Source organism: Physella acuta, unplaced genomic scaffold, assembly GCF_028476545.2.
Source record: "Physella acuta isolate Inbredline_101_S28 unplaced genomic scaffold, ASM2847654v3 ptg000533l, whole genome shotgun sequence".
In the NCBI taxonomy this organism is placed as follows: Eukaryota; Metazoa; Mollusca; class Gastropoda; family Physidae; genus Physella; species Physella acuta.
Genome location: NW_026732052.1, coordinates 155,203 through 168,822, shown reverse-complemented (window position 1 = coordinate 168,822; position 13,620 = coordinate 155,203). Strand labels below are relative to the sequence as shown.

General features: G+C 41.9%; 1 protein-coding gene across 1 annotated transcript in view; it reads left to right on the top strand.

Moving 5' to 3' along the window:
• Window positions 1-212: 212 nt before the first annotated feature.
• The window catches only part of LOC131945239 (A disintegrin and metalloproteinase with thrombospondin motifs like), a 39,369-nt gene continuing 25,961 nt past the window's right edge, over window positions 213-13,620 (top strand). The window contains exon 1 of the mRNA XM_059306283.1: window positions 213-284. Coding sequence (XP_059162266.1) covers window positions 261-284 — 24 coding nt within the window. The 5' untranslated portion in view covers window positions 213-260. The remainder of the gene's footprint in view (window positions 285-13,620) is intronic.

The window sequence follows — 13,620 nt, the reverse complement described above, 5'->3', positions numbered from 1 at the left end:
GACAGTCGAGACGCCGGCAGCACGGTAAAGACGTTCGGAAATCTTTGTCGCCCGCTGGACTCGATCCCCCGACCCCAGAGAACACAGGCAGCTCGTCCAAGAGATCGAGGCCAAGACAGGACAGGCGGTTCCTCCAGCAGGATCTCCAGCTCAAGCAGATCAACGGCAGCGTAGATAGTGTAGAAGCAGTTCCGTTGGAAGATTCCAGAGATTTTCCGACGATATCACACTCAACAGGCAGCCACGTCGATGACGTCACAATGTCTCAGGACCCAGCCCCAAAGGTAATCTCCGTCGTTTTACGTCAAATCTTGCTAGTGAGAGGTCGAGGTCGAACGATAAAGATACTGACCAACGTTTCCTCTAAGGGGAAACAGTGTAACGCGTATTTTGTGCGTGCGGGGTTGTAAATAACTTATACAAGGGTATGCGTGTTTGACAAAATGGCTGCGCTCATCGTTCAAAACTAGTGCGCTATCGCGCGACCTCGCGGGTTAGAGAAACATAGATATTGACACGTGGTTTGTTTTTGAGTCCACCCATCTCTAACTTTCTGGTGGGTACCTGAGCTCAGGTAAGGAAATTAGAGACAGCTTAGGATTAAACTGACCTCGCTCTTCTTTTCAAATACCGAATTCACAGCCACAGATGGGCTGTGCTCTATTGACCGTTAGGTCAGAAAGTGAAACTATTTAAACAGCCGCGAACAATGTTTTAATAGGTCAAGGAGGCTTACATACTCATGGTTTACTAACATTAAAAAGAGGCTTTTGCAATTTTTCCACGATATGCTAAGAGAATATTTCACTTATGTGGGTATAATGAATGTTATGTATTTCCAGCCGTCTAGTATAAATTAGGGTGTTAATATCTTCCAAATAACTGACTGCTGACGCAGCTAACAAGCAGGACACCTCTGTCAGGTTCTCATGTCAGTCACGGAGAGGGTGACACTATTTGGTTCGGGTGACCTTGTGGCGCGGGGCGAAATGTTTGGTCCGGCGCCTTGGTTGCAGACGTGGATCTACCGAGTTATGCAGACGACCGATATAAAACAAGAGATAATAGCGCGTGAAGTAGGGACATGCTCATGACAATCTCTGTCTAAAGGATAATCTCTGTCTAAAGGATAATCTCTGTCATAAACTCTGCTGGTGTAAAGTGGACTAGTAGATTGGGAGAATGGCAACAGAGATATGTGCTTTACAGAAGATTTACAGCAGAGATTTACATATTGGCGTTACAGTTACGTGTTTGAATTTACAAGGTGTTGTATAGGTGGGAGAGGGAGTTGTGGGGGGGGGGGGGGGGCGTGGGGCTTTTCACCAATAGTTGCTGGGTTCAATATGGTTGACGTATAAATGATGTAGATGGGGCGGGGGTGGTGGTGAGCGTAACTAAATTAACGAGAGAACGAGTGTTGATGGTGCAACAGCACAATATAAAATAGGGTAGATTGGCATAGACCCTGGTGGAGGGGGGGGGGGGGGCGACGACACACATTGTTTTGGTTTTCTTATTATACTATAATTCAACAGAACACCCCTTGAAATATGCGTGTACAGTGTACGAAGTAAAACGACTAGGGCCCCTACGTATGTGTCCATGTCACAAGACGGGTGGTTAAGAGAGTTCTGTCGACAGAGCTAAAAGTCGCCGTAAATTCTCAGACAGAAACTCCGTGTTGTAACCCGACCCCCACCAGCCCTCAGCCACGAGTCTAGTACAGTACCAGATCGGTTTCTCCATGTTCTTGCACAGTGCTCGGAAATTAATTTTTTTTTTACTGAGTAAAGAGTGATCTTATGAAAATATTTATCCCACTGGAGCCGCAATGAATCTGATATTTCATTTCGCATGCAGTGATATGTTGTAGGCTACTTGTTACTTTAAAACAAGTTTACATTAGGTACATGTTTTGTTTCTTTTTTTTTTTCAAGCTTGTTTTTTATTTCATTTTTATTTTTTATTTTTAACAAGTCATTCTTTATTATAAAAGAGACTATTGGTCATTCAAAAAGCCATGTCTGGTCATTTCAGGAGCCACGCTTGGTCATTTAAACATTTAAAGATGAACGTCTGGTCATTTAAAGAGCCACATGCGGCCGTGGAGCCACAGGTCGCCAATCCCAATGCTAGAAAGATAATTACGTCCACATCTAGATTACGCACTCGATTACCCATCAGTATTCCATGTCATGATGACTTGCAAAGGCTCGCACACCGATAATCTTTTGCCATATAAAATCCTTAACATTTGGTTCTCGGGCTAGGAAACAGCGTACGCTGCAAATTTTTTAAAATCGTTTTAAAAGATAATAAAGATCACCTGCTGAGCATAAAGAGTGAATTAAGAATGGAGGAAAAAAATATCTTATGACATGTTTAACACGTCTGGGGTTTGTTGAAGTAATACAAAAAGCCACTTGCGATTTTTTTTTAAAGTGAAGAAGCGGGCTCGTGATCAGTCAACCGTGTCATCAAAGGACATCAGGAGTGGCCAATCAAAACCTGCGTCACAAACACGCTTATCACTTTATCTATGCGCTCGGTTTGACAGAATCTATGGCCGAGCTAGAGAGAAAGGGGCAGAGGGTGGGGGGGGGGGGGGGTTATAGAATGGGGGGGGGGGGGGGGTAGAGAGAAGATGACACAGTGGTGGTAAACTTGTGTGGAGTTCGTGTATGGTGTAGAGGTGTGGGGTATGGGGGTGCGTGAGGTGGGGGTGTGGGGACAGGCGTGTTGGGCGTGCTAGATACTGGACCATATAAGTCATTAACAACAGCTGTTCTATTGACAGTGAGGCAAATGTAACTTTCATACAGGAGAGGGTTTTTTTTTTACTAAACAGTTGTTGTATAAAAATGGTAAAAGTATTCAAGTTGTTGTTGAGTGTTATGAATGTGCATGGAAGTGTAATGTACACACTCCAATACGTGAGTGTAAACATTCAGTTGCATAATGTTTAGTGTACACAATGAATTACATGGCGCCCAGTGTACACACTTAATTACAATGACATCTAGTGTACATACGCCATTACATGACTTCTGGTGTACCCTACACACTCCATTACATGACGTCTAGTGTACCCTTCACACTCCATTACATGACGTCTAGTGTACCCTACATACTCCATTACATGACGTCTAGTGTACCCTTCACACCCCATTACATGACGTCTAGTGTACACACGCCATTACATAACTTCTGGTGTACCATACACACTCCATTACCTGAGTGTAGTGTACACACTCCATTACATGACGTCTAGTGTACACAGCACACTACATGCATCGTTCACTGCACATTTAGTTAAAACGCGGCACCTTTTGTAAAACGAACCAGCAGGGTTCAGGGGCGGATAAAAGTCACCAAGTGCGATTCACACGGGAGACAACTGTGAAACATGATAATTATCTTCTCCTATTTCCTCGCTTGACATTTGGCGTTCATAATAACCCCACACGATTGCTCATTGTATAACACACACGATAGTTCGTGGTATAAAAAAAACAGCAAGAGCACCATCATGGAAACACAAGTTTAAGTCTGTATTTTATCGTTAGATTATGTACAGCCGCCTAAGTGTATGGACGTCTGTGATTGGACGTCCTTGTTAAGTCACATCTGACTTATAACAAGGCTCTCCATTTTATATGAGCACAGGAGCAAATGGCAACCGGAATCTTCTAATCTGTCGAATTTTTTGTGTTTTTGTAATACATTCACATAAATGGGATGGAGCAGCCTAGCGGTAGAGAGCTAGACTGTTAACCTATAAGTCTCGAGTTCAAATCCGGGTTCAAGTGAGTAGACCGTCCCTGAGTCCACCCAACTCTGATGGGTACCTATCACACGTTAGGGAAAATAAAGGCGGCAGGGCATAGTGCTGACCACACTATCCTTTCATATTCTGAGATCACAGAAACAGTTGAACTCTACTACACTTGCCTAATAGGCCGTCAAGTTTGGGAAAGGGAACTTTACTTACTTATATTAACATAAAGAGCAAATCATGTAAAAAGTAGGGAAAAAACTGAGTACCACGAGGTTCGTGTAAAAAAAAAATGAAGTACAGAACACTGATGTTTAATAAAAAACAGTCAGAGACGGAGCCAGGTCTTGGTGAAGGAGTAACAAGTCACGATGAAAATTCCTCCTTAGACTTTTTTTTTTACTTCCCATTTTGAAAAATTAATTTAACTAAGGTAGACAACTTTGACGAAAGTTCACTAGCATTTGTACAAATAGTTTAAAAACAGAATAAACCATAAATTATTGTTTATTATTAATTAAATATTTTTATTAATACATTTGATACGACAATGTGTTAACAATTTTCTTTTCTTAAAATAATGAATTTTATTTTTTTACTCCATTTTAAACACACAAAGAATAATTATTACAAGTATTACATTTTTACATGTTGGACCTGCGAGTTTTGTATATATTCACTCTACGCATGCAATTTTTGTAAATAATTATCTCGTTGAGACGTTAAATACAATATCTAAACATAAAACAAGTTAATAAAAAGTCTAGTGACAATTTAAGCGCAATTTCCTTATGTTATCCATAACAATTTTAAATTGAGATAAATCATATATTCGGCAAATAAATAATGCAACACAAGTAGTTTTAATAATTCAAAACAAAATAGAAAAAAATATTTATTAACGAGATTGAAAAAAAATAATTCTTTATAGTTATTTAAATAGTAGTCTATAATTTATTTTCTACTTTTTAGTGCATTATTACATAAAAGCTTGTTCATTAAAAACGAGTTTCAGCGGCTTTTCCACACGAAGTTTGTCCATCATATCTTGACATTTCTTTGTTCCTGGTGTCGAAGGCTTGATTGTGAAAGTGCCGAGGATGAAGAGACCTTGAAGAGATGTGGCTCGCGACAGTCCGACATATTGAAGTTGACGGGTCAAGTCTTTCATGCTCACAACAACTGATTCCATCGATGCTCCTTGAGACTTGTGAATCGTTATCGCTTCCGCCAACACAACTGGAAATTGTTCGCGTGTCACTGTGAGGCCTTTAAGGACATTGAAGGTTCCTTTCAGCAAATTGATTGGCGTCCAAGTAGAAGGAATGGGACGGGTGACTGAAGGATTATCGGTTGGAAGGTGAACTCTTCCACGCTTTGATCTTGCAGTTGCACCGACTTCCGGGTTGGCAAATTCGAACCAAATGGTTTTCAGGTGATGGTCTTTGATTTCGAGGTGGCGAAGAACACCCGTTGCACCATTGAACAAGCCATCTTGCGTATCAATATTAGATGTCACCATATACTTAACACCCACCGTGAAGTAATTTGTTGTCGGTAGAGCTGCCATATCTTTTACAGGCTTCGGCTTCTTGACTCGTTTGCCTTTGTCCTTTCCAGTAATGTGAAACTCGGCTTTTGCCTTAATTGCTGCCGTTTCTTTGGGATCCTTGCCCGTCGGATACTTGTCGATAGCAGGAAAATCTAGTTGAAGTGGTGCACTACCAGAAGGTTTAGGTGGAAGCTTGCTCAGTTTTTCTCGAGCCATAATGTTGCGTTTCTTGTTGAAGTCATCAACATCCTCGTTCCGAAAGAAGATATGAATCGCATTTTGTCCTCGTTCTGGAAGAGTGCTTGAGGTGAACTCTCTCGATTTGAACATTGCGGCTTCTTCCTCTGTTAGCGATCCATTAGCGATTCCACCTAACGCCTTTGCGAACTTCCAATCATCTTTCTGTCTCATGATTTCCGTCAGCTCATACAGCTCGAAGAGAGGCCAAAGAGTGTTGCCGGCAAGTGAAGCTAGGTCCTTTTTAGGTTCTTCAAACACATATTGTGCAAGGACTGGCGGGATTTGATTAAAGTCGCCGACCACGATGACTGGAATGCCACCAAAAGGAAGATCTTTATTGAACAGCTGACGAAGCCGCGAGTTGACTTGATTGAAATTGGCCAAGCTCAGCATCGAAATTTCGTCGATAATGAGCAGCTTCAGGTTTAGAAACTTTGAATACAGCGTGTTTAGAGCATCACTGGAAAGTTCCTTGGCCTTCGAAGCACCTGCTGTCACTGATAGGCTGAGCGCTGATGTTACTGTCATGCCGCCGATATTGTGTGCTGCCTTTCCGGTAAACGCCGTAAGAAGTACTTCGATAGATTCAGCTGAACCAGCTTCACCGCGATAGTGGCGAGTCACCGTCTGATAGATGGCTTCAATCAGCTTGCTTTTGCCTACACCTGCGCCGCCGCTGATAAAGTGATAGAAGGGAAGTTTGCCATTTTTGAGACAACTTAACAAATGCTGGTGATAGTTATGTTGACGAGCGTTGAGCGAATCGATAAGCTTGTTGTAATCATCGTTGGAGAGCATTCCTGGCACTTTGTAGCGTTTGACTTCCTCGCCTACTGCGACGTCTTGTCCAAGCTCGTTTAGCAGATCAGGAACAATAACTGTGTCATCATAGTCGTAATAATTTACATCAGGCTTGATCGGTTGGCCATTTTCATCGAGAATAGTTTCTTCGGCATTCGCATTTTCTTCTTGATCGCGCTCCGCTTGAATGTCGATGTAAATCTGGTTCAAGTCTACACCGATCTTGTTGTAATTTTTGTAGTTGGCATCGATGACAATTTTTTTCTCGAGGAAGATTGCCTCACAGTTTCCCTCCTCGATTTCTTTGACTTCATCACGCCATGGCGAATAGAGCATGACCATTTCTCGGAAGTAATTGGCGGGATCCTTGTCTCGAGAAAATCTGCAATAACGAATGACCTTCGGCCTCTTTCTCTCTTTGATAGATCCACTATTGTCTTTGAGCTGGAACACTTTGTGCTTCTTTGCCGCACCCTCATCTTCATCGTTGATCATCTCTTCAACTTCAACATCATCGGCAAGCTCATCATCCTCAGCATCCTTCTTGTTGCCTTTGCCTTGATGCGTGTACTCGGCGATGAAATCTGCAAGGCATTTGTCTTCGAGCTCATCAGGACGAAGTGAATAGCGATCTACTGGGCCTTTGAGATAGATGTCTTGACTGTCGGGATCTTTGTCTCGAATTCTTTTCAACTCCGCATCGGGCTTGAGAATTTTGTGTCGATCCTTGCGAGGTCCTGTTGGGATGAAGTCAACTACGACGCTGCTTGATGCCATCTTAAGTTGGAGTCGAATCCAAGCGACTTCTTGAGCCGAGATCTCAGTGCAATTGTACAGAACGTTGGAAATCTTCTTCAGCTTTTCCTTATGCGTGAAGTTGCCTCTTTTGAAGTCAGCCACAAGCTCACGAAGAAGGCGGGAGAGTCCACGTTGTGACTTGTTGATATAGTCGACGACGTATGAGACACACTGGTAAGGATTCGTGACGAACTGGATATCCATATTGGAGCGCATAAGCGAAAGGATCTTCTTGTTGTATCCATTAATGCGACAGTCCTTTGGAAGACGCTTTAGGAAAACCTTTTCTTGAGTGAGGGTGGTACTTATTGCATCGGTATACTCTTTATTGGTACATTCGAGAACAGCGAGCAGATCGTTAAAGTCACCGACTGTATTCTCCTTCGTCTCCAAGTCTAGAACCGCACGAAGTTTAGCCTTGATCTCGCGAAGCTTCTTTTGTTTTTCCTTCGGCATCTCTTTTAGAAGTTCCTTGTGAATCGGGCTCAAGATTCTCGTTTGGTCCATCGGAGGTATTGGATAGTTGAATCGGCAAACATTCTGGCCGTCCCTCATGCGATTGCAAGTTGAAGTGCACTTGTGGAATTGAAATCCAATTATGTCTTTGACGTCTGCGGCAACAGTGTCTGTAGTGATCATTTTGTCGATGAACTTTATGCACTCCTCTTTTGAATCATTGCTTTCCGCATCGAAGGCAGGAGCATTTTTAAGCCAGACCAGCATGTGTACGTGTGGAGAGCCGCGGTGTTGAAACTCAATTCTGTAATACAAGTTTTCCATCTTGTAATCTTCGAACGGGCCGCCTTCGGTGTTCCATGTCTTTCGAAGTTCTCTGAAGCGATGATCGAAGTGAAGGGCACATGTCGCAGGATCTTTTCGAATGAGCTCAGCCTTCTGGTTGAATGAGAGTGCCATGGCTTCCTCCTCAGTGATGTCCTTTTTGTGCACAGTTCTCATCAACGAGACTATCAGTTCCGGCCAGTGAGTTTCAGCTGCAGATAGCGTGATGAAGAAGGTGAATATACCATTTTGTCGAACTTGTGCGAGAACGCTTTTCTTTTGCGCTTCCCAATATGCTGGTGTACCGGTGACAGTCGATGCGAAGCGATAAATGTTGTCATCAAGCTGCTGCGTTAACAGGAATTCCTTATTGAGTGCTTGGCTTACAGTGACACCTCGATCCTGGCCAGTTCTACGAAATGCGTATGACATTTGTCCCTGTAGTTGAGCGATCTTCGTCTTTTGATAAATGAAGAAGAGAACTTCAGCTCGAGCACATCGACGATCACTGCGACGAATCTGCGACTTTGCTATTTCCGCGTATGAAAGCTTTTTCCCTGCTGGATGTATCGGTTCTCGCATGTAGCCACCCCAAGTTCTCGCGAAAATTAACTCCTCGCAATAAGGATCCATGAGGAGAGGAATTGGAATTTCTCCTTCACCTGGTGCAAATCGTACTCCTTGCGTAAAGTCTAACATAGTCTCTTCTTCAATGTAGTGACGGTTCGACTGAAGCATTGTGGCCATCTCATCGATTTCGGCAAGGCAAGGAAAATGATTGTTTTTAGCCATCTTGTCCTTCAGGGCGAGAATCTCATTGACTTCGTCATGTGTCAGATCAGGAATTTTTTCGCGCATACGAGCAAGAACATCAGGATGTGTCTTCTTTGGTGAAGCAGTCGTGGAAGTAGATGAAGCATCATCGATTGAGATTGATTGTTTTGCACATTCTTGAAGCTCGGTGATACCCAGCATCTCAACATCATCATCATTTGGCAGGAGCCTTGTGGTCTCGAGATGAATTGCAGTTGCTATGACAAGCATGCATACGAAGAATGAGTAGATGTAAAGATAAAGCTCGTAGTCGTTGTTTAGTATGATATCATACTTCTTGTAGAGCGGAGTTGTGCACAAATATTCGGCAGCTTTGTATAACTTGCGTGGTTCAATTCTCTCCTTCCATGTGAAATGTCGATGACTCATGGCACGCATGAATTCCAGCTCGATAACTTCAGCAGCGTTTGGGTGTGCAGGAATTGACTTTAGCATATTTGGGACGTTGACTGGAACATTGACAACACCAGACTTAAGTCCAAGCTGTCTGTCACATCCGAGAGGCCGCAGCTTCATGAACAGGATTCTTGGTGACACGCAACGTTCTTCAAGATCAGTGAGCGATTTGACTATCTCAGGAACATATGGGAAGGCAAGATTAGAATGCTTGATGTTGACACGAGGGAATTCCACTTTCTTGATGTAGTTCCAACATGTGTGGCAGAACTTGTATTCGACGTCATTGAGATGGTCATCGAGAATCATATTGTTGATGTAGGTATCTGCCTCTGGAATGACTTTAGCTCTTGCTTCCTGCACAACCCTGTCGTGAGCGTTCATCGCAGCCACTGCTTTCGCCTTGCTAGCATTTGTATTCGCCTTCGAAACATTCGACTTCAAATTGACAGCTTTGGATTTTGCCGCCTGCTCAGCTTCTTTACTTGGATACATCAGCTTGTTGACGAGCTTCTCGAAGAGCTTATCATGTGTCGTCGTTGTAAGTTGATGAGAAAAGAAAAGACAGTCACAGCTTATGCACGTTTTGTCCGATCCATCCTTAATCTTGAGCTTGTAAATGTCTGCAGCGACGTCATACGGCATGAGGTGTTTAAGTTTACGACGCTTAGCGGCAGTGTCGGCTTTTTGTTCAGTTGCGCGATAAGCAGCACGGCGTTGTGAATTTGATTCCAGCTCGGCCTCAAAATAGTCGGGATCTTGACGATAAGTTGCACAACGCTTAGAATTTGATTCCAGCTCGGCCTCAAAATAGTCGGGATCTTGACGATAAGTTGCACAACGCTTAGAATTTGATTCCAGCTCGGCCTCATAATAGTCGGGATCTTGACGATAAGTTGCACAACGCTTAGAATTTGATTCCAGCTCGGCCTCATAATAGTCGGGATCTTGACGATAAGTTGCACGACGCTTAGAATTTGATTCCAGCTCGGCCTCATAATAGTCGGGATCTTCACGATAAGTTGCACGACGCTTAGAATTTGATTCCAGCTCGGCCTCATAATAGTCGGGATCTTGACGATAAGTTGCACGACGCTTAGAATTTGATTCCAGCTCGGCCTCATTATAGTCGGGATCTTCACGATAAGTTGCACGACGCTTAGAATTTGATTCCAGCTCGGCCTCATAATAGTCGGGATCTTCACGATAAGTTGCACGACGCTTAGAATTTGATTCCAGCTCGGCCTCATAATATTCAGTATCAGTTGCTCTTTTGGTAGCCATTCGTCGTGTATTTGCTTGCCTCTCAGCACTTCGATATTCTGGATTGTTTGCCCGCTTCTCAGCCTTTCGTTTAGCTTCTGCTTGCTTCCATGACTCAGCTGCTTTTGTTGTAGGCACAGACTTTCGAGAGGATCGTCGAATATTGCTTGGACCAGCGTCTTGATGAAAAAGCGTATGAAGTGACACAGTAGCTTGAATTGATGCCGGCTGCTCATTGGAAATTGGTTGAGTTGCTACATCGTCGTCCTCAGGATCCACCAAGTGACTTAGATCAGGAAGCGAAACATTTTTGGTTTGATATGACTTGTATACTTTCTTTTTCCGATTGGTGAGTGATGAGGAGCGTTTCTTAGGCATTTTCATAGAGACCAGCAGAAGGGCGGGAGCTGTGTACAAGTTACCCAAAAGGCAATAAGGGAATAAACCTAACTACTAACTAAACTAAGCACCTTGAAATCAAGAGCAGGGTTATTAAAACCATTGATTAGTTGAACTTGATTATCAACATGATAATCATTTAGATGGTAGATCTCTACTTCCGGCATGTATATACAACCACACCACACGCGTCATCACGTTCAATAGATGCGTCATCGCGTTCCATGGCTGCGCCATCACGTTCAGTAGGCGCGCAATGGTTTTTAGTCATATAACTCTATTGTTTTTAAACAGTAGGCGCGCAATGGTTTTTAGTCATATAACTCTATTGTTTTTAAAAAGTAGGCGCGCAATGGTTTTTAGTCATATAACTCTATTGTTTTTAAAAAATGTGAAAAAATGATTAGGCCAAGCGAAACAAAACCTTGTAATTGTAACTCCCTATCACTCTCATATAAATTATAAATAAATTAATAGGGTAAACGTTTGAATTAATAAGTAAATAAGTAATAAATAAATAAACTTATAGCAAGATCTAAAAGATAGCGAAAAATAGATATCTATATATTGCTATATAGTACTGTAGTGTATTCTGTATAATGTAAGTTTAAAAATTTTTTTGTGACCAAACGAAAGGATATTTTTGAAAACTTTCTTCGGCAATATTGCTCTAAATTATGGCAGGAATCGATTGGTACATGTTTCAAGTCGCTAAGTGGTCTGGTTGCCTAGATATGGGCCAAAAACGGCATTTTCTGGAGGTTTTTTGGCTTTTCCGGGAAATCCATGAAAGAAACCCGGAATTTTTATGGCCTATCTTCATCCTCGTAACTTGCCTAACACAATTGCTTTTGGAAAATTTCCTTATGTTATCTAAAAATAGCTCTGTCGTAGCGTAAATCAAGAGCAGGGTTAGCAAAACCATTGGTTAGTTATTAAAACGTTTTTTATTAATTTTTTTTTCAGTATTTTACATGTTTTATTTACAATAGAGTTACATGACTAAAAACCATTGCGCGCCTAGCTACCGAACTTGATGTCGCAGCCATTGAACGTGATGACGCAGCTATTGAACGTGATGACGCGTGTGGTGTGGTTGGAAAAAAATGCCTACTAATTCGATCCAAATTTTAATTAATTAAAAAAAAATTGTGACCGAACGAAAGGATATTTTTGAAAACTTTCTTCGGCAATATTGTTCTAAATTATGGCAGGAATCGATTGGTACATGTTTCAAGTCGCTAAGTGGTCTGGTTGCCGAGATATGGGCCAAAAACTGATTTTTTTCGAGGTTTTTTTGCTTTTCTGGGAAATCCATGAAAGAAACCCGGAATTGTTATGGCCTATGTTCATTCTCGTAACTTGCTTAACAAAATTGCTTTTGGAACTAGTCATCGATATTGCTTCGTTGAGGAGGAGATACGACTTAAAGCTGCGGACACACATCCATCCATCAATCCATCCATCCATTCATTCATACATCCAGAAATGACGGGTTAATAAACGCAATTCTCCAGAATGGAAATTGCGCTAAAAAAAAAAAAAAAAATACAAGCTGTAAGCGCGCCTAGCAGTCCCCTCTCTTCCCCTCCAGGCATATCGCAACATCCCCCACCCCCAATGGTCTGGTGACTGGTGAGCTGTGTTTCACGCTAAATGTTTACAATCGTACAGCGGGGCTTAGTGACGCATATTAAGAGCAGATAATTTAGTTTGAAACTATTTTAAACTTAGGGGAGGTAACTAAGAGGAGGCTGCTTTCACGGGGGTGGGGGGTGTAGGGTTGGGGTTGGGGGAAAGGAGGGTGGGGGGGGGGGCATCGTCCTTAACGGACTACTGATAGTGTTTTAAAGCAAATATTTTCAGTGGCAGCGTTGATACTGTCGAATTCACATATTATGAATGACTGAAAAGTAGAAAATAAAACAACTAAATATCGGCGTATGATACGCCGCGGGTCGACTCATAAAGAAATATTTTAAATTTAGTCAATTGGCATATTTAGCCAATGGCCAATGGCATAAATTGGCATAGAACACCCACTTCTCTGCCCTTCCGTGCCCCTACAGTCCCGATATATAAATCGTATGGATTTCCCAATATATTTAACTATTTAAATTCCACTTCTCTTTTCGTACAAAGTGACTTTGTTTACTATTGGCTTATAAAAACACAGAATATAAAACAATAAAGAGAGGTGGGGGCAATCGTATAAATACGTATATATATATATATATATATATATATATATATATATATATATATATATATATATATATATATACATATATACATATATACATATATACATATACACATATATAGAGAGAGATATGATGATGGGACATTCCACTGCAACTTATTAAAAACAGACAATTGTACTGTCCGGATTTGTTATTTTAAATTTCACGCGGTCCTGCTTTATGGCTGTTGATGGTCTGTTGTATCTTCACTGCGTACACTTTTATAATCGACCTTTAGGTCACTAGGTCACCTACCATACTTCGTGAGGTCACTAGGTCACTTATCGTTCTTTTAGGCACCTATTGTCGATCTTAAGGTAACTAGGTCTATTATCATTAATCTCGAGGAAGCTCATCTATCACCAATATCGTGGTCACGTGCTCACATATCAACAATCTAAAAGTTCCAAACTCACGGTAAAAGCCTCACTCGGAATGGAACATGGTCATGTCTTATCTTTGAACCGGATGTTTTCATTGTACCGTGGCGACCTCTGCCCATTAAACTTGCTACCAACACTCACACTAATCTTAAC